Below are 27,558 nucleotides of genomic sequence, written 5' to 3' on the forward strand. Positions count from 1 at the left end.
TTCTCATAGTTAAATACAATGATTATTAGAGTTAGATTGATAAAAATGAATAGCAAATTTCATAAATAAATAATTGCAAAATAACATAGATGATAAAACCGGAAATTACTTGTTATTATTTTCAAAAATAATAAAAGTGATAAATTCGGGACAGTCCTGTTAACCGTACGGAATTTAATAAAAATGAATGAATAAGTACTGATTGTTGTTGTGAAAGTAATAATTTAAATAATTTTATTATTCCATCTTCTATGCAAATAAATAATTTTTCTTTTTTTTTTAAAATTAAAAGAAAATGAAAAAAAAATTTTTTCAATAATAAATGCATCATAATATTTTATAAAAATTCATTCATTATTTTTTTGAATATTTATTAAATTATTATTTTTTTTTTTTTGAATATTTATTAAAATGCACAAAACTTTATGCTAATTATTTAAAAGAATTAAAAAGAAAATCAAATAAAATTTCGATGGAAACGAATACATAACTTTCAAATTTAAAAAAAAAAAAAAAAAAAATTAAAAAATAGAACCAACTAGTTGTTAAATGATTATAAAAGAGAAATTATATTTAAAAAGAAATTAATAAATAATGAAAAATTAATTAGTACCTTATTTATCTTTTGATCTAATCAATGAAACAATTTTTTGGTGCGAACAATTTTTTTTTTTTGTAAAATAAATATTTATTCAAAGATAATATAAAAGTTACTGATAACTACAACAAATTAACGTACTGATAAGTTTATAATTTTTTTTTTTCATATATCGAAGAAAGAAAAAGTTTTAAAATCATTTTAATAATACTAAAGAAAAGAAAGAAAAAAACATATTAGATTTTAATATTTATTGAAAAAATGCATGATAGATTACAAATAAAATTGAAGTTATCAATATTTAGTTGATTATTGATAATTCAATAAATCAGTAAACACTTTTTTTCTTTCTTTTTTTTTGAGAAAAGGACATTAAACGATTGAATTTGGTAAAGATAAAGATGAAATTTCATTTTATTTGTTCTTAAAATGTAAACAAAAAATGATTGTATTATTAATAAGTAAATGAATATATGAATAAATCAATGATTAAAATAAAATTAATGCGTATAATATTATAAAATATCAAATCATAGGAATAAATTTAATAAATTTAGAAAACAAAGAAATCAAATAAATAAATATATGTACAAAAAATTCAACAAAAAAAAAAAAAAAAAAAAAAAAAAACGTAATAATAATAATAGCTAGTGGAAGAAATTAATTTTAAAAAAGATTTATTAAAAATTTTATCAAAAAAAGATAGTAATAATAATAATAATAAGAATAAGAATACTAGTACTAGTAATAATTGTTGGAAGAAATTAACTTAAAAAAAACTTATTGAAAATTTTACCAAAAAAAAAAATAATAATAGTACTACTATACTGCTACCACCAATAATAATAGTAGTGATAATAATAATAACAATAACAATAATAACAGTACTATTACTATTACTACCACTAATAATAATAGCAATAATAGTAATAATAATAGTACCACTACTACGACTAATAATGATAATAATAATAATAATAATAGTACTATTACTACTACCACTAATAATAATAATAATAATAATAATTGGTGAGGGAAATTAATTAAAATTTATTGAAAATGTCATCAAAACAAGAAAAGAAAAGCATTTTTCATCTATCCTTTTCACAGAACAATAGCAGTTGTAGCCATTTCTTTAACACCGCAAACATTTTTTCCTCGATACAATCGATAATAGCCATTTTCACCCCATTTTAGGCCCCAACTATTTTTAATAATCCAATAAGGCTTATTTCCTTCTTTTCCATAGCCAACAATTAGCACACCGTGATTTAAATGCGAAGGTGAACAGAATGCTTTCCATGGATGTGAAATTCCATGTCGATAAAATTGCAGTGGACCAGCATTTACACCTGAAATTTCATAAAATTATAGTAAATTTCAAAATGAACTAAGTTTTTCCTTTTGTTTTTTATTTCAAAATTTATTTAGTTTCAAAAAATTTTCATCACCAATTTAATATTACATTTTTAATCTTTCATCTCAAAAAAAAAATTGGCAAAAAAAATTATTTAATATGAACTAAATTTTAATAATGTATAGTGGTCAAAAGTTATTAACGTTTAATTAGCTAAAAAAATTTTAATTAGCTGAATTTTTAGTATACAAGTTTTTAATTTCAAAAAATTCCATTTAATTTAATTCTGCATTTTTAATCTTTCGTCTCAAAAGAAAAAAATTTAGCAAAGTTAATAATTGTTCAATATTAATCAATCATAATAATTATAATTTCCAAAAGTTATTAATTAAAGTTAAAAAAAATAAAAAAATAAAATTCGAATACCGCATGTATTTATGTAATTGTAAATACCTTAATGACAATATCCATTTAGTAAACAATAAAAATTTAGCTTTTTAGAAAAATTTAGACTAATTTTAAAATTACAATCAAACTAAATTCCCGAGGAAAATAACAATATGAAATGAAAACAAATCAGTAAATAAGTAAAAAAAGAAAGGAAAAAAGATTTTAGAAGAAAAAACAATAATTGAACATATGTATGAACAAATAAAACAAAAAAAAAAAAAAATAGTAGAAGTAAAGTAAATGGAGAAAATAAAGAGAATAACTGATTAAATTAAATTTATACTACATTTTATTTAAAATTAAATGAGTTAATAAAATTATTATCTTAGTAAAAAGTTCAATAGTAAGAACAAAAAAATAAAAAAATAATCGAATTTATTTACACTAAAAATCAATAATATTATTAAAATATTACACTAATCAAACAATAAAATATAATTAAAAATTTCAATAAAAGAAAAATAAAAAAAATATTTACACTAAAAATCAATAATATTATTAAAATATTACACTAATCAAACAATAAAATAATTAAAAACTTCAATAGATATCGTACATTAAAGTTTTAAATACTTATATTTAAAAAAAGAAATAAATTCTTCAATTATCTTTCAAAAAAAAAAAAAAAAAAAATTGAAATGTTCAAAACTTTAAAAAAAATTATATTATTTCATTCAACAAAATCTTTTTCATCAATTATTTCTATTCCAGCAAATAAAAAGAAAAAAAAAATGAGTTTTAGAAAAAGGAAAGAAAAGATTGAGAAAAAAGTTTTTAGAAAAAAAAAAAATAATTTAAAATGGAAGAAGCTTTATAAATTAATGAAAAAAAATGAATTTAAATAAATTTAAAATAATGCAAATATAGGCATCGCTTACCCTACGGCAATTCAATTTTGCATTATTTAAATTTTACAAGAATTAGTTATTGCTTTTCTGTGACAAAACGACCATTAATTCAGTCATTTAAGAATTATTTAAATTGTTGTTTAAATTATTTTGCAATCATTTTTTTTTCTAAGGTAATAATAATCCTGTTTTGTACTACATATTTAAAGGCTTTATAATCAATGATTAGTAACAATAATAGTACCGGTAATAATTAATAATAATGATAATGGTAATAGTAATAGCAATAATAATGATAATTACCAATAAATAAGTAATAGCAATAGTAATAATAATAATAATAATGATGATAATAATAAATAATAACAATAATAATAATAATAAAACTTTCTTCTTGTAATCACTTATGAACTTAAAAAAATAACATTAAGGAAGGTTTTTCTAATAATGAATCCAATAAAGATTTAGATTATATAAATACAGGGAATAAACAATAACAATAATAATAAATTAGAAAACAAAATTATAAAACCTGGGACTTCTTATTATTATTACTATTATTATTATTGTTTGTTTATTATTGTTGTTATTATTTATTTATTATTATTATTTATTATCATATTGTTACTGTTATTATTATTCGTTTACTATTTGTTTATTATTATCATTACCTATTATCACTATTATATCATAAGTATGTGTTGTATGCACTATGTCATAAAGTAAGATTCAACTCTTTTCAAATGTAAGTTCAAAGATTACAGATTTGCGATTTAAATGATTTTAAGCGAAAAATTTAAGATCACAGATTATTCTAAATGAGTTCAGTTCAAATGAATCACTGAAATGAAAAATGATAGAATTGAGAAATTTACTGCATTTTCAACGATATCAATTCTGAGATACTTTATATTATTTATTCTAAAAGGCAAAAGGAAAAGTATATTCAATAAATCATTTGACAATTTGACAATTTTTAGTAAATTTACTGCTCTATTCTATCAAATTATACTTTAATATTATCACATGATAACTGTTCTTTTTTTTTTTTTTTTGTTTCAAATTCCAAAAAGTTGATTACAAATTTGAAATTTCAAAAGTAGAATTTGATATAAGAATAGAAAAAATGATCAATCAACTGTCAAAATAATTAACTAATTATAAAATTTAATTTTTCAAAGAAAAAAAAAATTCAAAATAATTCAAAAAAAGAATAATACAATTATTAAATAATCATAAACACTTTATGTATATTAGACATATTAATGGATTAATTTCTTTAAAAAATTAGTTAATTTTTACTTTTTTAATTTTTTTTTTAAATTTTAAAAATAATTAAAAATTTTTTGTTTAATTAACTTCTTCAAAAGCATACCAATTGATATTGGACCTTTTTTAGTAAGCCATGCTGCAATTTTAAATTCATCAGCAGGTAGTTGCACCGAATCATTTATATAAACTGCAATATCCTTTCGCACTAAATGACATTTCTCACCGTAACCATCGTATGGATAATCTTTTTCAGATTCTAATCCACCCATTCGAATTATTTCCCTGTAAATAAATTTCTTTCTCTCTCTCTCCCTCTCCCTCTCCCTCTCTCTCTCCTTCCCTTTCTCTTTTTTTTTATCTAATATAAAAATATTAAATTAGCAAAATTGAAATTACAATAAATTTTATCAAATATAAATTTTATTTTCGACTTCTTTTTTTTTTTTCTTCCATCTCATATATTATTTTTTGGTATTCTATATTTTTTAAAAAAAAAGGAAATAAATAAGATTAAAGTTTTTTTTTTTTTTTCAAAACATTTATATAAATTGAAAAAAAAAATAAAAATAAACAAACATACTTGTAGGCATTCAATGGTAGACCACCTTTACATCCTTGATCAATAACATCACAATCGACTAATTCTTGCTCAGATAAAGAAATTAATTTACCTTTCTTAATTGCCCAAGCACCTTCGATATTACCTGTTACCGAAAATGCCCAACAACTACCACAAGAACCTAAATAAAAGTTATAAATTATAAACAAAAAACAAAACAAAAAAATGCATGTGAAAAACTTTTTTAAATTACAACAGTGAAAAAGAAAAAAATATCAATAAATAAGTAAGTAAATAAGAACTAAGTTATTAATATTACTAACTTAATCATACATCTTTTTTTAAACAATTAATTCTTATTTACTTATTGACATGTTTATTTATAACAGATTAATTAAATTTTAATTAATCTAATAAAATAAATTTAAGTTTCATTTATTAACAAATGATTGAATTTGTGAAGCATACATTTTATGCCAATACTTTAATAAATTATAATGCAATAAAGTGTTTTCTCTCTTTTTTTCTTTCTTAAAATTATTCCCATTTTTTAGCCATTTGTAGATAAATAATACTTAAAATCCATTTCTAGGTAAATAATACTTCAAAAAAAGAAAAAAAAAAAAAGGGAACCATTTAAGTTTTTTAAGTAAGTTCATAAGTATCTTCAAGTATTTTCATTTCATCTAATTATTCCTCACATTTATTTCATTAATTATTTTAATTAATTTTAATAACTAACCTTGATTTTTAACCTCTGTTACCACACCTTTATCACGCCAATCAAATGATTCCGGTATTTTATCATCAGTAATACCATATTTTGTTAAATCAATTAATTGCTTCTTATTTTTATTCAACGGCCATTTATATGGTAACATAATCTGTTAAAATATAATATTTCATTATACATTATGCTAATTAATTAAATTTAATTAATAGATTTTTAATTATTAATTATGTTAAAATTTATCCATCAACAATTACATAATTATTAATTGTATACATAAAATAAAAATTTTTATTATTAAAAAAATAAAAATGATGATTATAAGTATTACATATATTTCTTAAATTTTATCCAAAAATAAAATAACCTTTCTGAATTCTTCTTGTGTCATATCACTGTATGGTGTTTCACCATAAATTGCTGTACCTTCTTCATTCTTTTGAATTAATTTTGCCAATCGTAAATTTCGTTTGTAAATTCGAAATCTTTTTAAGAATTCCTTTTTGCTACGATATTTACGATTATACCTTTAAAAGAATATATTATAATAATAAATAATAATAATAGCAAAAAAAAAAAAAAATGTGATGAAAAACAAAAATATAAACAATATATAAATAAACATAAATAATACAAAATAAAAAACCTAAAATACAAAAAAAAAAAATTTTTTTTTCCTATCATAAATTAAATTTTTTTAACTTCAATTTAATTATGCAAAAAGAAAAAAAAATTATCGACAGCATTTTTTTAAGGATTTAAAAGCACTTTGTATTTAAAAAAAATAAAATATGTATTATATAAATTCTTATCATTTCAAATTTATTTATTTAATAAAATTATAAAAATTTTTTCACTCTTGAATGAAATTTCCAAATAAATTCCACGAGGTAAAATCTTTTTCCATAATTGTTTGCGTAGGCTCATAATGTCGATGGCCAACTTTTATGGCTAATTTATCCATATTATTACGAAGTCGATGTCCTTCAGTAACAATTTTTGGCCTTAAAAAAAAAATTTATTTAATATTTTTAAGTCATTTAAAGAAAAAAAAATTTTTTCTTATTATAATAAAACTAAATTAACCTTTCAAAATTTTTCAAACTTTTCAAAAATCATTTTTTTTTTCTTTTTGTATTAAATAACAAAAGCAATTAGTTTACAAATGTTTAAATCTCATTCATACTTTAATGTTTCAAAATTTATTTTATTTCTTTTCCTTTTTTTTTAAAAAAAAAAAATTTATAAAGTATCAGTTTAATTTTCTTTTTTCTTTTTAACTTTTACTATTTCTATCATATAAACTTACTCTATTTGACGTTCAGAATTAGCTAAATGTTCCTTATCACATCCAATATTTGTTATTTCTTCAACATTTTCCCATGCTCTTTGATAAATTTCAAATTTGCAAACCTAAAAAAAAAAATGAAAAATGTTTTGTTTTTTTTTTTTGAAAAATTTTAATTTTCTATGTAATTCCTATGAGAATTCTTACAATCGAAGAAAAAAAGGAAGAAAAAACTAAAATGACGCACATACAGAAACTATTTTATGCTAATTCATTAAAGCTATAAAGTTTACTTCTAAGATTTACAAAGAAGAAATAAAATTCATTAGTTTAATTTTAAATTTAATTTTAATATTAAAGAAGAAGAAATAAACTTCAAAGAAGTTAGTTTAATTTTATTTATCATATTGCATAATTACTTCCCCTCAATTAATTTTATACAAAGTTCGTCAGTTTGCTTAAATTTTATTTTAATAAGAAAGGAATAAAAGTTTGTTCGCTTTAATTAAATTTAATTTTGATAGAAGGAACAAAACTGATTAGTTTAATTTCATTTATAATGTTGCTTAATTAAATTTTCTATTGTTGCTAATTGATCATTTAAATTGAATGCTAAATCTAATTTACTTATTGTTGCATTGATTACTTATCATATCACCTAAATAATAAGTATTTTATTATCAGTAATAAAAAAAAGATATTAAAAATGAAGTACTTACTTGTTGTTCATAATTTTCAGTTTTCTTACAACCCAAAATTCGTATATCATTATGAGAAACTGACTGAAATTGCATTATATAAGATTTCAAAACAAAAAAAAAAAAAAAAAAAAAAAAGCCATAATCTCAAAATGATTAAAAAATTCTTTTGAAAATTAAGCTCAGAAAATATTTTGCAATAATTTTTTTTTTTAAAATTAAAATAAAACTTTGTCGTTAGCAATAAAAAATTAAATTACTTTTCCATCACTTAAAAACATATTTAAAACATTTTGAATTTTGATAAAATAGTAATCATGTAGAAATAAATGCTTTTTTAAAGTTAAATTTATATTCAATTATTTATCAAAAAAAAAAAAAAAATAAATAATAAATGAAAACGAAATAAAAATAGTGTTTCAAATTTTAAATAATTCTTCTTCTCATTTCTTGAAAAAAAAAAAAAAAACAAATAAGTAAATAAATAAATAATAAACAAATAAATAAAAAATAAAAAAGGAAATATTTATAAAATATACTAACATTTTTGGTACAGTTTGATTGTGCCACGAGAATATCAATGATATATTTGACGCCACCTACTACCTGTGACGTCACACGTAAAACTTTCACGGGTATCCAGTGATATGCGTCATTTGACGCACGATTCATTTCAGTTGCAGCACGCCATGACATATCCTATATGTATTTTTTCTATTTTTATTTATTTAAAAAAAAAAGGAAAAATTCATTTCAATACTTTTTAATCTGAATAGAAATTGATTACGGTAGAAATTAAATAATTGATAATTTTATTTCTAATTATAATTGCAGATGTAATTTGATAATTTTATAACATGCAATGATGCATTACTATATTAAATAATATAAATATTATACAATGATAATCATTTTCTAGTTTTGTTTTTTTTTTTGATAAATGATATTATCACTTATTGAAAACATAATTTTTCTTAAGAAAAAAAAAATGATAAAATAAAATTGATACCGTGAAAAAATAAAACAAAACTGATATTGCAAAAAAAAAAAAAAATGATAAGATCAAACTGATATTGTAGAAAGAATGATAAGATAAAACTAATGTTGCAAAAAAAAATGATACGATAAAATTTAGAGATAACATATTGTCAGTAAAATTCTTTTTTTTTTTTAACTTTTAACTTAACCTTGTCAATTTGACTTTTCAATTTAATTTAACTTAATCTTAAGAGAACTAAACAAACAATAATAAACAGTAAAAAAAAAAAAAACAAATTATTCCATTTAATTCATTTATTAATAAAGATATATTAGATTAAAGTATATTAGATTGAAAATTTATCAAATATCACACATTTTTTTTTTTTTTTTTAAACTGAATTCATAATTTTTTGTTTTTTTTTTTTAAAGTAATGAAATTAAATAATCAATTATAATGTAAAATAGACTCGTAGTTAACATCGAGAAAAAAAATTTTTTTTTTTTTCTTAAATAAAAATTTCATATAAAATAAGAAAAATAATAGTGATAAGTAGTAATACCTCAAATTGTGTGTTATCAATTTGCTCAACGTCATGTTTACCACCAATTAAGAATGATTGTCGAACATCTTTCATCTGATCAATCGATAATTGTTGATCATTATCATTATTAAACTTTTTGGTAGTATGTATAATACTACTTAATACAGCAATAATATTTGCCAAGGCAATTAGAGTTATTGTTCGAATCAATAACATTTTTTGTTTTTCTTGTAACCTTAATATAAATTTTTGAAATTAAGCAAATATTTTATTTCTTTTTTAATTTAAAAATTTTGTTGATTGATTCTAAACTTTTGATAAACTGAATTTAATAAATTTTTTGCTCTTTTTTAAGTCTTAGAAATGAAAAATAATATTTTAAAATGGTTTTCATTTCAAAAGAAAAACAAAATTAAAAAAAAAAAAATTAAAAGAAATGAAAAGAGTTTTCTCTCTCTCTCTCTCTCAAAAAAAAAAAATAATAAATGAATTGGGAAAAAGCAATAAATTATTGAGTAAATAGAAGGAAAAGTACTGCAAAACTTTATTTTCGTTTCAAAGAAAAAAAAAAGATAAATTAATGAATTAATTAAGTGATAAATATACAAATGGATTGTTTATTTATTTTTTCTTTTTAAAAGATAAGAAACTAAGAAAGTTGACAAAATAATAATTAATTAAAGAAAATTATGAAGATGAGAAATAAATTAATTGAACAAATTAATAAATGCATGAAATGAAACAAAAAAAAAAAAAGAGTAATGAAAAATTTTTTAAATTTGATCGATTCTTTAGATCACATTAATTTTTAAAAATAAAATAATGAAGATAAAAAAAAGAAAAAAGATTAATTTAATTAATGCTAGTTAATTAAATGAAAGTATACAAAGTAAAGTAAAAATAAATATATGAAATAAGTTAATTTAATTAGTAAATCAATTCCAATACCATTTTTTTTTTTTAAAAAAAAAGAAACTATTAATTAAGCAATTAACTGATTGCTAACGATAACTAATAGGAAGAAGAAATGAAAATGAGTTAAACATAAAGGAATGAAATTTGAAATTTTTATGAGAATTTGAAATTAAGGTTAAGGACAAATTAATTAATTTTATTTTTTATATTTATTACGATTTCGTTTTATTTTAACGTTTAAAATAATTAAATTCTAATTTTTTCTTTTTTTTTTTAAAAAAAAGAAAAGAAATAAAATGGTCGATGATTAGTTGAAATTAAAATATGTTTGGATGAAATAAAATGATTCAGAAATTTGGTCCAAGTAATATTATCGATGTGCTTTTTCCATTGTAATAGGGGAAAAGAAGAAGAGAGAGAGAGAGGGAAGGACAGAGATAGAGAGGAAAGGGAGAGGAAGAGAGAGAGAGAGAGAGAGAGAGAGAGAGAGAGGGAGGAAAGAGAAAGAATGATAAAAGGTTGGGTTAAGAAACCTGTTCATAAGGTTCAAAAATGATAAGAAATTTTCATTTGATAATGATAATAATAATAATTTTTTGCTTCTTTATATGATATTCTCTAACTAAAATCTTATTGAAGAGAGAAAATTATTTTAATTTGTATAAATTTTAATTTTAAAAAATATTTCATTAACAATAAATATAGCAAATTAAAAAGTAAAAAAAAAAAAAAAAAAAAAAAAACAAAAAGAATATAAAATGTTATATTGAAAATTTTTACTAGTGAAGCATTAAAATTAAATTTCAGTAAGCAATGAAACATAATTTGTTTTTATTATCTCTTTTAATGACAAATTTAAAAAAAAGAAAGAAAAAACTAAAAAATGAATTTTCACTTTTTAAATAAACATTTTAAAAATATAACTGTTTCTTTTACTAATCCAATAAAGAAGAACAATGATTTAATTTTCAAATTTACCAAATTCTAGTCGAAGAATTTGGAATAGCTTGGAAAATGTATGTTTATTAAAATTTAACTGAATAAAAAGAGATAAGTAAATAAACAAATAAACAAATAAGTAAATAGGTGAACATGTTCATAGAAAAATAATTTAAAAGGAGACTTAAAAATATAATAAATTATCAAATATTTTGAATTGTATGTTTATTAAATTCACTAATGAAGGAAAAAATTAAAAAAAAGCAAAAGAATACTATGAACATAAAAAAAAAAAAGTTGGAGAAAAAATAGAAATTAAATATAAATTTATGCAGTCAATTTCAAATTGAAAATTCTCAAAATGACTTTACATTTCAATACACTTTCATTGATCAGAGAGGACAAAAAAAAAAAAATTGTTCTTCCTTTTTTCCTTCACAACTAAAGAAATACATTCATCGATAATTGTTCAAGCAAACAATTTTAATTTAAAGTTTAAAATTCAGAAAATTAATCAAATGATGCGAGGTAAGCTTCGAAATAAATTAATAATAACAATGATAATAGTAATAATAATAACAATAACAAAATAATAGTAGTAATAAGTAATAAATAATAATAATAAATATTGATAACGGTAACACTAATAATAATAATAATAATAATAAAAAATAAAATAATAAAATAATAATAATAATAATAATAATAAATAATAATAATAATAATTAATAATAATAATAATAATAATAATAATAAATAATAATAATAATAAATAATAAATAATAACAAATAAATAATAATAATAATAATAATAAATAATAACAAACAATAAATAATGGTAGCAATAATAATAATAATAATAAATAATAACAAACAATAAATAATGGTAGCAATAATAATAATAATAATAAATAATAACAAACAATAAATAATGGTAGCAATAATAATAATAATAAATAATAATAAATAATAAAAATAACAAACAATAAATAATGGTAGCAATAATAATAATAATAAATAATAAAAATAATAAATAATAATAATAATAATAATAATAAATAATAACAAACAATAAATAATGGTAGCAATAATAATAATAATAAATAATAACAAACAATAAATAATGGTAGCAATAATAATAATAATAATAAATAATAACAAACAATAAATAATGGTAGCAATAATAATAATAATAATAAATAATAACAAACAATAAATAATGGTAGCAATAATAATAATAATAATAAATAATAACAAACAATAAATAATGGTAGCAATAATAATAATAATAAATAATAACAAACAATAAATCATGGTAATACTTTTCATAATAATAATAATAATAATAATAATAATAATAATAATAATAAATAATAACAAACAATAAATAATGGTAGCAATAATAATAATAAAATAATAACAAACAATAAATAATGGTAGCAATAATAATAATAAATAATAACAAACAATAAATCATGGTAATACTTTTCATAATAATAATAATAATAATAAATAATGGTAGCAATAATAATAATAAATAATAACAAACAATAAATCATGGTAATACTTGTCATAATAATAATAATAAATAATGGTAACAGTAATAGTAATAATAATAATAATCAATAGTAATACTAGTAAAAGTAATAATGTGATATGGAAATGAAAGAGAGAGAGAGAGAGAGAGAGGAGAAGACTGAGAAAGAAAGAGAATGGAAAAGAGAAAGAGTGAGGGGGCATAATGAAATAAATATAAATAAATGCTTTAAATTTTAGCAGATTAAAGAGAAATGAGGTAAAAAAGCTATGTGTAAAGACAGAGAAAGCAGAGAGAAGACAATTAGCGCATTTTAAACAATTAGCGCTCGCTCATTCCTCTTCGCCGATATGTTCGTATTTCTAGAAAGTATTTCCGGTTGTAAACTTGATTTAAGACAATGCAAAACAAAGAAAGGAAAGCAATTATGGACGAATATTACTAACTAACTAAAATTTCGGCGCATTTATATTATCAATAGAACACAGAGAAATATATTGAAATTTAAACTGATTGTAAATATGAATATGAATTAGAAATGTAGTAATAATATAAATACATCAATCATTGTTTAATTGAATTAAATAAAATTAATTAAATGAAATGAAACTGAATTGAATAAAATTAAATGCAATGAAAATTAGTGTAATTAGATTAATATGAAATTATAGAGAATTGATAAAATTAAATGAAATTAAATAAAAATTTAACAGCAATGAATTAAAATAGTTTAAACTTGAAATATTACAATAATCTTTTCTTTTTTACATTATTACATCTAATAATTGCTATATTTTTACAACACTTTCAAGAAATTTCAGGAAAACAAAAAAAAAAATTTTTTTTTTTTTTTGATAATAATCAAAATTTTACATTGCTTATTCTACTTTATTTTTTTTATTAAAATTTCATTTAAATTACTCAACTAAGATAAAATTAAACAATTTAATTGAATTAAATTCAGTTGATTAAAATAAATTGTAAATTAGGATAAAATATTATCAACAAATTAAATTACTAATACAATAAACAATAACAACAACAAGAATAAAAAAAAAGGTAACGAAAGATATACTAAAAAATAAAGTGTAGAAAATTGGAAAATGAAAGTTATTTAGCAAATTCTTGAAGCACAAAGAGTAAAGAATAGCAAAAAAAAAGAAAAGATAAGCTGTGGAAGCTTAGTAGCAAATCAACAAGCACTAACAACAATCAATAATTAATCTGTTGCAGAGAGGAGGAAAGGGTAAGATTATTAGCTAAGATGAATGATTGATTGATTGATTGGTTGTGTGATGAAGGAGAAGGAGGAGGAGGAGGAATGAGGAACGAGTAGGAGGGAGGAGAGGAATGAAGGGGAGGAAGAAGAGGAACGAGTAGGAGGGAGGAGAGGAATGAAGGGGAGGAAGAAGAGGAACGAGTAGGAGGGAGGAGAGGAATGAAGGGGAGGAAGAAGAGAGAGGAATAAATAGGAGGAGGAGGAATGAGGAATGAATAGGAGGAAGGAGAGGAATGAAGGGGAGGAAGAAGAGGAATGAAGGGGAGGAAGGAGAGAGAGGAATGAGGAATGAATAGGAGGAAGGAGAGGAATGAAGGGGAGGAAGAAGAGGAACGAGTAGGGGAGGAAGAAGAGGAACGAGTAGGAGGGAGGAGAGGAATGAAGGGGAGGAAGAAGAGGAATAAAGGGGAGGAAGAAGAGGAACGAGTAGGAGGGAGGAGAGGAATGAAGGGGAGGAAGAGGAGGAATAAAGGGGAGGAAGAAGAGGAACGAGTAGGAGGAAAAGAGGAGGAATGAAGAGGAAGAGGAGGAACAAGGAATGAATAGGAGTGAAGAAGAGGAATGAAATGAAAGATGACTGATTGATAGTAGTGAAATGAGAGAAAATGGGCGATAAAGCAAAGAATGATAAATTGATTATGAGTGAAAATTAATGATATTTTGTTATCAATTAATCAAAAAATAATTATTTTTCTTTTTTTTTGTTGTTGTTTATTAACTTATTAAATTTTAGTAATAATTGTATGAAAAGGAATGAAAAGTATTTAGATGATAAGAAATGATAAGAATGAATAAATATTGTGCTATGATTGATAAGAAAGATAATTTGAGTGAAATCAAGCAATATTTGCTAGTTTTTTTTTTTATAATTTAATAAATAAATTTAATCTTTAAATGATTTTTTAGGTATGAGAAAAATTCGGGAAAATGCAATTATCACATATATACATGATAAATTTAATTAAATGATAAATAAAGCTAAATTATAAACAAATTTAATTAAATGATAAACAAATTTAATTAAATGATTAATATAAATTTTGTAAACTATCTTTTTTTTTTTAAATATATATTTAATAATTTAATTCGTTTATCATATTGCTAGCTAATGACAGAATATTTTATTTATTGAAAATTAAATTTAAAACAAAGTTTAAAATTAGAATTTAATATTCTGTTAATTATTCCAGTTAAAAAAAAAGTCTTTTTATTAAAGTTTTCATACAATTATTATAAGTCAAAGAAAACAATGAAAAAAATTTAACTGAATTTCAAAAATATTTATTCAATGAGAACAAAAAAAAAAAAAACAAAAAACAAATTAATGTAAGTGAAAAAAAATTTGAATTTTTTAATGCAATTATTATAAAATACATTTAATTATATTTAAATTTTCAAATTATACAATCATTTCGTAAATTATTTGAATTTTCATTTAATTTTGATGCGAAATTTTTTGGTATTTTATTGATGAGAAAGGAAGAATAAATTTCTATGTGTTATCTGTTTATTTGCAATTATAATTAATCATTTATCATGCTTAATTTTCTTATCAAACATTTTTGTTTTTATCATATCATACTGAACTGATTAACATTCCTAACTAATATTTCCCATTTTTTTTTCTTTTATCTTTTAATCTAATGGTATTTTCCCCCTTTTTTTTTTTTCTAAATTGAATTCCTTCTACTTTTTTCTTCGTATTAAATTTTTTTTCGTAGCAATTGTCTAGGAATACAAATCATTTGTAAAAAATTAGGTAAATATTATATTAATTAATTTGGGCAAAAATATATTAGAGAGGTATAATTGTAATTAGGTAAAATTTTACTAAAATTAGAAAAGGTTATTTATTTGGTTAGATTAATTTAGGTTTCAATACAATTTAAAGCACAATAGAATAAAATAAAATCACAGGTAGTCAAATCACAAGCGCTAATTAATTATTAAATTTTTTCATTTATTCGAATTAATTATACTAAGTAAAAAAATTTTTTTTTGTACTTACTATGACTTTTGTTTGTAAATTACTGTTTACTTTGGGTGATATTTAAAATTGTATTGAATATTTCCATTTCTGTTTTCTTTGTTTTTGGAATTAAAAAATTTTTTGGAGATTTTTTTGAAAAAATTCAATCAAGAATATAAAAAGAAATTAAAGAAAAAAAGATTAAGTGAAAAATATAGATAATAATTAGCGAATGGAAAAAAAGAATTCTTTTTTTGAAAGAAAAACTATTTTTTTGTAACAGAAAAAAATCTTATCAATTAAAAAAGAAAAATTTAAATAAACAAACAGTTATTATAGTATTTTATTTGCTATTATTGATTTTATATCATTTTTTATGTAACGCTGGAAAGTTAAGATAATAATTAAAATATATAATGGAACAATGATTTGTAATTTAATCAAAAACGAAAAAATTTTTAATTAAAAAGTTAAATATAATTGAAGTCTTCCAATTAAAGCATTTAAAACAATTGTTATCAAAACTAACAAAGAAAGAAAAATTTTTTTCTCGAATAAAATTTGTATTGTATATTGCTAAACATTTTTCAGGTGTTTATTTACAAAACAAGATTTAAAAAAACAAAAACAAAAACGAAATATTCCAAGCAATTAATGAGTAATAATATTTCATATAAATTATTGCAATATTTCAAATTCAAAAAAATAAAATTAATAGGAATTTCTACTAATCAAATAAATTATTCGACAAATATTAACAAAAAAGAAAAGAGAAAAATTCCAAAAAAAACAGTTCATCTCAACAAAAATATTATAATCGATTTGTCATTGAAGTACTAAAAAATTCCGATTGTACATTTGATTGACATTTAGCGAGCAATAGTGTCACATTATTTCTGAAATTTTGGTTTAAAAAACTAACACATAATCAATTATATATTACTTTATTTTATGAATTTTCAAGACCTTCAAAAATTCTCAATTTCAAAATTTAAATTCTTGAGAACCAGAGGAAAAAAAAGGTAAAAACACATTAATAATTTAAAAATTAATATAAGAAAAAAATAAAAAAAATTTTTCCTAGAAAGCATTTTTTCTTTTTAATCAAATATTTATTAACGATTTAAAATTTTTAGATAAGAAAACAAAAAATTAACAAACGTTTTTTCAAGAAAGCATTTTTTTGAATTGAAATAGCATTGATTAGGATATATTATTCCTTGTTGATCACATACTGGTTGCCAGTTATTGTTGCAGTTAATATCAGTTGAGCAGCAATCACCAGAAATTTATCAAAAACAATATTTTTCATTTTGTAATAATAAAATAAATACTTTTGTATAAAATAATTCAATTATTAATTAATAATTGAATGAATTCAAATGAATAAAGAGTTGAATAAAAATACTTTTAATAAATGAATAAATATACAAATATAATATTTTTGTATATTATATGCAAATAATAAGTAAATTCTTTTTTAATATTAACATTAACATTCTTTTTTTCTCGTTTTTTTTTTTTTTTCAAAATGCTTAAAAAACTTACCATAATAAGCAATGTTAATTAATTTCTGTTCTGTTCGTTTTATTATGCATTGTTTATTTCGAAAAGTACACAAATTACGATGTGTTACTCCATCAGTATCACAAATTGAATTATTATCAGTGCAATTATCATCGTTTGATATCATACAACATTCACCAATATATGCTAATTGAAGTGTACGTTTGAAGCGACGATGTGATTCACATTGTGCTAATCTATAAATTATTTTTTTAATACTTCCTAAAATTTTTTTCATGAAAACAAAAAAGAGAAGGAAAAGAAATTCCTTTTTTTTTTCATAGAAAAACATAGGAATGTTTCAGTTTTAGACAAAAGGATATGCAACAAAATTAGATGCAATCAATAACAAATAAATTTCCAAACATTTCCACAATATCATTCTTGTAATAATAATAGTTATTAATAATAACAGTAATAAATGATGATAATACTAATTAATAATAATAATAATAATAATAATAATAATAATAATAATATAATAATAATAATAATAATAATAATAATATGAAGCAGTAATGATATAAAAAATTCTATAAATTATAAAAAATATATATATAATTAACATATAAATTAAGTTTAGAAAGAAACAAAATCTACAAAAAAAGTCCAAAATTTATTTAACATATATAATCCAATTGTTATATATATAATAACTTAAAATTTGATAATTTCATAATTTAACTAACACGTGGATACCTAAATTTGCACCAATTTTCATGCGTTGTTTGTGTATTATCACAAAGTGGCATTTGTGTTTGCTCACGTTGACAGTCATCTATGCAACATTCATCCCAATATCGAATTGTTAAATTTGTTTGAAAACGTCTCTGTGAAAGACATGCCATTCGTTCATAATCACAAACATTATTATGCGTGTGACCTTCGCTATCACAAATTGGTGACAAATTATCATTCTCATCACATTTTCCAGTAGTTTCCTCACAACATTCACCTAAAAACATTTTTTTACATTATTTTAAAATGTTGAAAAAAAAAAAAAGAAAATTTTGAACTTAAATATTATACATAATTATACATTTTTTCCCTTTTTCCTATAGAAAAATATATGTTAAAATTGTTAAATTATTAACAATTTCAGCGAATAATACATTATTAAAATATTTATATCAAATATTAAATTTTTTTTTTCTTTTTTGAAAATGTCAAACATTTAAACAATTGATATATTTCAATTAAAAATTCTAACAATAGTAATTTCATGAAAAAACGGAGATAATATTTGACATATTTATTTTGTGCTGTTTTATTTTCTTTCCTTATATTTTCTGATTTCTTTTTTTTTTTTTTTGAAAAATTATTAATAGTTTTGGTTATTTAAATTGAACGAAATAATATATAATTATTTCTTTAACCTATATAGTCAAGTTCCAGTTTTGTTTCAATATTTCTCATCCAATTCCATTGATTATTTTGCATATTTAGTTCACAAATTACATTATTTAATTCACATTCACTTTGATATGTTATACCTATAAAATAATTATCAATAATTTATCATTAATATATTTTAATAAGAAATTATCATTTTGTTATCATTGCTTATCAATAAAACAAAAGAAAAAATCAATATTTCTTATTATCGGAAATAAAAATTTTTGCTTTTCATTTAATATTTTCATACATTTTAGTGTATTTTTTCCAAAAAAAAAAATGATTAAATTAATTGAAAATGACTAAATTAACAAATAAAAATTAAATTAACAAAATTTACAATTAAATTAGTAATTAAAAAAAAGAAAAACTTTTGTTTTTGTTCTTGCTGTTTTCCTTTTTTTTCTTTTTTTGTTCGCAAAATATAACTTAATTTTCTAAAAATTTCAAATAACCATTTGAAGCGCAAACAGGTTGATAAATATTTGGTTTGCATTGCATGTTGCATGCATCATTCGTGCATGCTGCATAACTAACAATATGCAATGATTCACCAACACTTCGTGTAGCAATGCAATTTTGCACATTGAACATGCATAAATTCTGCAAATAATAATTAAAATTTGCATATGCAAATTTTAATAATTTATTAATTTGAAAAATGAACGAAATATTAAATTTAAAATTTGATTTATTAACTTACTAAATGTGTAATATTGCGATTATCACATACAGGTGCCCAATGCTGTTCACATCGATTTGTACAACACTCACCATTATATGCTGCTAATAATGTTCTATAAAAATGAATAAATAAGTTAATTAATTAATCAATTAATTAAATATTTAATAATGTTTAATAATAAATGAATACAAACGATATAATAATAGTATATATATAATAATAATAATAATAATAATAATAATAATAGATAATAATAATAATAATAATAATACATAATATTAATAATAATAATAATTAATAATAATAATAATATAATAATAATAATAATAAAATAATAATAATAATAATAATAATAATAATAATAATAATAATAATAATAATAATAATAATAATAATAATAATAATAATAATAATAATAATAATAATAATAATAATAATAATAATAATAATAATAATAATAATAATAATGATAATAATAATAATAATAATAATAATAATAATAATAATAATAAATAAACACAAAAAATACAAATATTTAATTAATAACACTAATAATATATATAATAATATTTAAAAATAAATAAATATAAATATTTAATAATTAATTAACTAATTTAATAATATATATTTAGTAATGTTAGTAATAATAAATGAATACAAAAAAATATAAATATTTAATTAATAACATTAATAATATATATAGTAATATTTAATAATAAATAGACAAATAATACAAAAAGTAGTGATAAAAATAATTTCTATAATGAAATGAAATGACTCGCACAATTATATTTAATTTAAAATGATTTTCATATAGCTTTTATAATTCTTATAAAAAATTCAATTAAAATTATTAAACATTTAGTAAAATTTAATTGAAAATCTTTATTGCAAAAAAAAAATATTTATTCTTAAATATTGTAATATTAGAGATATTTCAAGTTTTACATTTCAAATTTCACTATTTTTTTTCTGCAAATTGTAGACAAAAAATATGAAAAAGAAAGGGAAAGAATAACAAAGAGAGAGAGAGAGAGAGAGAGAGAAAAGCTTGAAAGAAAGAAAGAAATACATATTATTATTATTTTAAAATATTATACATAAAATATTATACATAAATATTATTCTTTTAGAAATATTAAAAATTATTATTTTAAAATATTTAAAAAAATAAAAAATAAAAGAGATACAAAATTATTTTATATTTATGCATCAATAATCTTTTATTAATTTCAAAATTTTTTATTCTATTTAATTTTTCTCTTTTTTTAATAAAATAATTTAATAAAAAATAATAAATGAAATAAATTAAACTTATTAAAACATCGCGTTTTCATTAAACGACATCGATTAACATATGTTATTCCATCTGTACCACAAATTGGTTCATAATTTGTATCACATTCAATATCCTTTTTACAATTCATTGATTCATTTATATCTGTAATTTAATTTAATTTAATGAAATTTTAAATGAGAAAAAAATTTTTCTTTCTTTTTTTTTTTTTTTTTTACTGAAAAAAAATAGGAAATTAGCTTAACAATGATTAAAATAATTATTGAAGTGCAAAAATTTCATAAATAATTTTCTAATATTTAATATTTTATCATTAATAGTACAAAATTGATTGTTATTATCATTTATGATTATATCACTGATAAAAAAATCAATTTGATAATGGTTAAAATAATTGCTAAAATGAAAAAATTGCATGAATTATCTTTATTACTTAATATTTTATCACTATTAATATAAACTAGCTATTATTATCGTTTATGATTATATCACTGATAAAGGAATTCAGTTTGATAATGCTTAAAATAATTGCTTAAATATAAAAATTGCATAAATTATCTTTTATCAGTTAATATTTTATTACTACTAACATAAATTAATTATTATTATCATTTATGATTATATCACTGATAAAATAAATAATACCTTGTGATAATTTATCAACATTTACAATAGATGTATCAGAACAGCTACCATTTTCATTTAATAATGTCAACTTAAGATGTTCAATTTTTTCCATTCGACATTTATGCACCTACAAAATTATATTCATAAACAAAAGTTAAAAAAATTTTATAAATTTCAGATAAAAAAACAGAATAAAAAAGATGTAAAAAAAAAAAAATTCTCAAAAATAATAGTACTAATAAAATGTTCCACAATTAAATTCATAATATTCATTCATGAATTTATTAAAAAATTAAAGAAACAATTTGAAAAAATTTCAAATTCTTTTTCAATTGATTCAATAAAAATATCAAATTAATTAATTAATTTAAAATTATCAAAATTTATCGAAACTAAAATTATCAAAAAAAAAAAAGAATTAAATTAATTTATGATTGTCAAAGCTATTTTATACAAACTTCAAAGAGACAACGACTTGAATGTGTGACATTATGCGAATCGCAAACTGGTGACCCCTGCGATTTCAGCTGAACTTTGTCACCAAACGATTGCATGCATGAATCTTCAGTTGGACAACATCGTCCCATCTATAAAATTTTATTTTTTTCCTTTTCTTTTTTGTCTCTTTTCAAATTTAAAATTTTAATTAATTCAACTTTTTTTTTAGTAAAAATTTTTATAATAATTACTATACTATTTAATGGATATGGAATATTAAAATATATGAAATAAATTTAAGACTATTGTTTATAAATTAAGTACGAAGTTAGTATTTCAAAAAAGAAAAGCAATATTTTGATAAAATCATTAATTAGTTAATTAGAAATTTTCTTCCTCTAAAATTTGTTTTTCTTTTTTAATAATTAATAGATAAATTAATAAAATTTGTTAAGTTAATAAGAAAAATTATTCATTGTTTAAAAGGATTATTAATTAATCAAAACTTTATTACACACTAAAAATTTCACATAATTTCAGGATTATCATTCTTTATAAATATATAAATTGCAATAATTGCATATTTTCTTGCATCACTTATATTGCATTTGTTTAATTTAAATTTCTTTAAATAATTTATTTTAAATTTACAATCATTTATTTTTCTTTTTCAAAAAAAAAGAGAGCCTTTCTATTTTAATTATAATTTTCGCTAATTACTTCCTCTTTATATCACTATATTAATTTAATTTAAATTTCATCAAATAATTCACTCTAAATTTACAACTGTTTACTTTTCTTTTTCAAAATAAACTTTTCCATTTCACTTATTGAATACTAATTACTTCTTGCTATATCATTGTATTAATTTAATTTAAATTTCATTAAATAATTACTTTCTTTTACTTTTCTTTTTCAAAATAAACCCTTTCATTTTAATTATAATATATATTCACTTCATTAATTATTACATACTTACTTTAATTATTATATACTTACTTACTTCAAGTAATTACTTCATTCAATAAATACCTTTACGCAAAATTTAATTAAACATCAATTTACAATACTTTTAACATTCTTCATTTTTCCCTCTTTACTTTTTCCCATTCCTTCCTTTTCTCTCTCTCTCTCTCCCTCTCTCTCCCTCCTTTCTTAGCAATTTAATTTGTTTTTTAAATTTCTTAATTAATTCAAAATTTTAAATCAAAAAAGAAAAAGAAAAATTAACATATGCGATGGTAATATTATAACCAAATTTTCGTTCATAAATGCATCGTAGCATTTCAAATTCGCATTTTCTCTTTGTATTTCCAGCTTGATCACAAACAAAATTTGAATCCAATTCATTCTCATCCATTATTTTATTGCAATTTGAAATTAAACAATCACGGCATTCACCTGTGCATTTAATAATTAATTTAATTAATGAACAGAAAACAAACAAACAAACTAATTAAAACAAAAAAAAAAAAAAAAAAAAGAAGAAAAATTGGTATTAATAAAAGATTACAATAATAAAAAAAAGAGAAAAAAGAAAATTTTAATTTGTCAAAATTAAAAGAAAAGAAAAATAAAAAAAACGTTAGTAGAAATATACTTAACAACAAACAAAAAAAAAGAGAAAAATGAAAAATTATTGGAAAATATTATTTATTAGCAAAAAAAGAAAATTTTTTTTTTGTTTAAATTATTTATTTCCATAAAATAAAGAAAAGAATTTTTACTAATTATCAAATATTTAAATTGTATAAATTATTCATTTAAAAAAAGATATATAATTAAAAAGTAAAATAAATTAAATTTATAGCAAAAAAAAGCTCAAAACTATTAAAATATTAATGAATGAAAACAAAAAAAGATTTTTTCCTTTTAGTATTTTCTTTTTAATACAAAATTAAATATATTTAAATTATTTAAATTGTATAAATTTTTTATTTTTAAATATTTTTTTTTAAAAAAAAAGGATTAAATTAACCATAATATAATTGTTCCAAGTTTTTATCACGACATTTTGCATTTAAAAATAAACAACGATTAGGATATGTCACAAAAGTTGTTGCACATATTGGTTCATAGGCAAGATTTTTTGAACATTGACGATAACAACGACGTGACACTAAAAATATATTTCCACGTAAAATTTTCACGTAAATAAAGAAAAAAAAATTAAAAACAAGGTGGAATTACATATTTAATTGAAATCTAATTTTAAAATACATTAATATTTCATTTTATAAATGAATGTAAGAAGAAAAAAGATTGAATTTAAATTGTTGAAATTTTCTCTTTTTTCTTTTTCGTTTTAATTTTTAATTTAAAAAAAAATTTAAATTTTATTAATTTAAAAAAAAATGGAAAAACTTTTTGAATTTTGAAGTGTTTTCTTTTCTTTACGTTTCTCATCACTAACTGAGCACCATTTTTCATCAGCTATTGTTAGACATTGTCCACGTTTTGCAGCAATGCATTGTGCATGCAAAAAGGTACAATGATTTCTGCAAATAAAATATTTTTTTTAAAAAAAAAAAAAATGAAATTTGAATTTAAAATTTAAAAAAAGAATTTATTATTTATATTTGAATTTATTATTATTATTCTCAAATGAAAATTAAAAAAAAAAAAAAAAACTAACCGATGCCAATTACCATTGCTATCACATACAGGTCGTCGTATACCATTACAATTTTTAAATTTTGGACAAATAATTTCTTCCTAAATTTAATTTTCGAAATAAACAATTAATTTGTGAAATTAATTAAAATTACAGTTATATTAATTAAATTATGGATATTAAAGCATAAATATTTGAATTATTACAATCAGTCAATCACTCAAACAAATTATTTACAATTATATTTTCATAAAAAATTTTTCCAAGTTAATCCATTCTAGATATATTGAAATAAATTAAATTCCTTTAAATTATACTAATTAAAGTGTTAAAATTGAAGTATTAAAACCAATTAGTGAAGTTAGAATCGATCAACCATTCAATCAATCAATCAATTAATCAATCAATCAATCAACCGATCAACCATTCAATCAATTAAATTATTTACAATTATATTATCATAAAAAATTTTTCCCAATTAATCCATTCTTAATATATTGGAATAATTAAATTGCTTCAAATTATACTAATTAAAGTGTTAAAATTGAAATATTAAAATCATTTAATCAAATTATTTATAATTATATTTATTGAAAAAAAACTTTACCGAATTATTTTATCCTTAAATGATTAATTAAATTAAATTAAATTAATTTTAAAATAGAAACAATAAATTTTACATCAATTAGTGGTTTTTCATTTTGTTCCTCAGCAGATGATGCAATCATCGATGATTCATTGCAAGCCATTAAAGCATATAAAAATGATGCGTTAGCTTCATCCTTAAAAAATTTTAAATCATTTAAACTTATATATAAATTTAAATTAATACAAACTAATGTAAATTAAAAATAATAATTATCAATGAATAATATTTTAATTAACTTTTAATAAATGAATTTTTAGCATAATAAATCTATTTCAATAGATTGAAATCTATTAATCTATAATATGGGAAAAATTTTAATTATAATTAAAATTATAATTAACTTTTTTTTTTGAAAAATATCATTGATAATTTAGCTAAACATAATAAATATGTGTTATTAGATAAATTTCTTAATTCTATAGTAGAGAAGAAATTTGATTAAAATTTAAATTGAAATTTAGTTTTTCTTTTTTTTTTGCTAGATTAATAATTTAGTTAAATATAATAAATATGTATTAATTGATAAATTTCCTAATTAAATTTATTTTTTTCAAATGAATTTAATACCATTTTAAAATTTATATTTTTAATTAATCATTAAAAACTTACATTTCTTCGTTCCAAACAATTATGCTTTTGAAAAGTGCACAAATTTCGATATGTTTTTTGTTTAGTATCACATACAGGCCTATTTTTTTTGGAACATTTTGTTGGACAAATCTTAAATAAAAATTTAAAAAAAAATTTAAAAATACTAAAAAGAAATTAAAAAAAAAATTATCATATTTGAATAATTTGCAAATTTAAAATTTCACACATATTTAAATCAGCAAATAATTTTAGCAAATTTATTAAATTTTTGATGCTTCAAAAAAAAAAAAAAAACCATAAGATTGTTTATGATAATCAAAATAGTTATATAATATTTATATAATTAATGTATAAAAATTATAATCTATTAAAATTTATCAGCAACAACTATAGCACTCCAATAAAAAGATGTTGTTAAAATAATTTAAAAATATTTTTAACAAATTAGAAAAAAAAAAAACATAAATAATGACAATTTCTTTCCCTTGCATTTCACTTTTTTACATGAAAATGAAGAAAACAAATTTTTCCTTTCCTCTTTTTTCTTTTCAATAATTATTTTAAAAAAATTGTAAAAATTTAAAAATTATTTTTTTCTTCTTTCTAAAACAATAATTTATTAAAAGTATTTGTAAATATTAATTTCTTTTATCAATATTGAAGTATAAAACTGTTTTCTTTATTTTAAGAAAGTTTTTTCCTTATTTTTCCTTTTTACACTTTTTTTAAAATTAAAATTAATGTGTCAAAGTAAAGTGTTACTTAAATATTAAAATTACAAAGTATTTATACATTTATTAAAATTATGCAAAAAGTATTTATTATATACTAAAATAATATAGTAAAAAATGTTTTTAAGCAGCAGAAAACAACAAATTTCAATAAAAAACAAACTTACTTCTTCTTCAAATGTAAAAATTGGTGATTGTATATTACACTGTCCAACGTGTACCAGAATTCTCGAATGATTATAATTTAAGTTTAATTGTTTACAATTAAATAATGCAAGTGAACATGGATTACGATGTGTTTGATTCATATTATCGCATATTGGTATTAATAATTTTAATTCATCATTACAAATTGTCATTACTTGTTTACATGTTTCTGATATTGTTCCATTCAAATTAAGCACATTTCGTTTACTGTTTCGAATTGCTACCTAATTTTAAAATTTATTTATTTTAATAGCAAAAAAAAAAAAAAAAAAAAGGTATTCGTTTTAATTTTTTTTTAAAAAAAAAGGAAAACAAAATGTAATTTGCATATTTTTAATTCATTAATTTGATAAATTATTCATTTATTTATTTATTTAAAATAATAATTACAAATAATTATTGCTTTTTTCCTTTTTTATTTACAAAATGATATGATTTTTATGACTAATTGTGGTATTAAAATCGCATTTTGTTTACTGTTTCGAATTGTTACCTAACTTTGAAATTTGTTCATTTTAATAACAAAAAATAAAAAAATAAAATTAGTTTTAATTTAAAAAAGAAAAGGAAAAAGCGAAGTTTGCATGTTTGTAAATAATTCATTAATTTGAAGAAAAAATATAATAATTATTTTTTATTTTTCTAAATATTAATTGTAAATAATTTTTAATTTTTTTTTGCTTTACTTTTTTAATTATTTTCGGAATAATATGTTTGTTTGTGATTGATTGTAGTAATAATTGATTGACTGGATTGTGTCGTCTAATACTTTTACTTTTCTTAATTAACTCTAATG

The 27,558-nt window shown here is 19.2% G+C and overlaps 3 protein-coding genes across 3 annotated transcripts; all 3 read right to left on the reverse strand.

Moving 5' to 3' along the window:
* Positions 1-1,702: 1,702 nt before the first annotated feature.
* Bm1575 (Uncharacterized protein) lies at positions 1,703-9,416 on the reverse strand (the record flags this gene model as incomplete). Its single annotated transcript, XM_043082233.1, has 10 exons — positions 1,703-1,950; positions 4,629-4,807; positions 5,106-5,265; positions 5,827-5,968; positions 6,182-6,341; positions 6,672-6,818; positions 7,124-7,227; positions 7,822-7,884; positions 8,344-8,499; positions 9,342-9,416. The coding sequence occupies 10 exons, from the start codon at positions 9,414-9,416 to the stop codon at positions 1,703-1,705; spliced, it is 1,434 nt and encodes a 477-aa protein (XP_042938167.1).
* Positions 9,417-16,847: 7,431 nt separating this feature from the next.
* On the reverse strand, positions 16,848-21,644 carry Bm11697 (Uncharacterized protein; the record flags this gene model as incomplete). Its single annotated transcript, XM_043082234.1, has 8 exons — positions 16,848-16,858; positions 17,511-17,725; positions 18,228-18,483; positions 18,905-19,021; positions 19,379-19,526; positions 19,627-19,720; positions 20,923-21,049; positions 21,551-21,644. The coding sequence occupies 8 exons, from the start codon at positions 21,642-21,644 to the stop codon at positions 16,848-16,850; spliced, it is 1,062 nt and encodes a 353-aa protein (XP_042938168.1).
* Positions 21,645-21,975: 331 nt separating this feature from the next.
* Bm18179 (Uncharacterized protein) lies at positions 21,976-25,333 on the reverse strand (the record flags this gene model as incomplete). The annotated part of the gene is made up of 6 exons (XM_043082235.1): positions 21,976-22,119; positions 23,202-23,371; positions 23,949-24,089; positions 24,335-24,468; positions 24,606-24,685; positions 25,265-25,333. 6 exons carry the CDS (start codon positions 25,331-25,333, stop codon positions 21,976-21,978), a joined length of 738 nt encoding a protein of 245 aa, XP_042938169.1.
* Positions 25,334-27,558: the final 2,225 nt, after the last annotated feature.

This window comes from Brugia malayi (assembly GCF_000002995.4).
Source record: "Brugia malayi strain FR3 genome assembly, contig: Bm_v4_Chr4_scaffold_001, whole genome shotgun sequence".
Taxonomy (NCBI): Eukaryota; Metazoa; Nematoda; class Chromadorea; order Rhabditida; family Onchocercidae; genus Brugia; species Brugia malayi.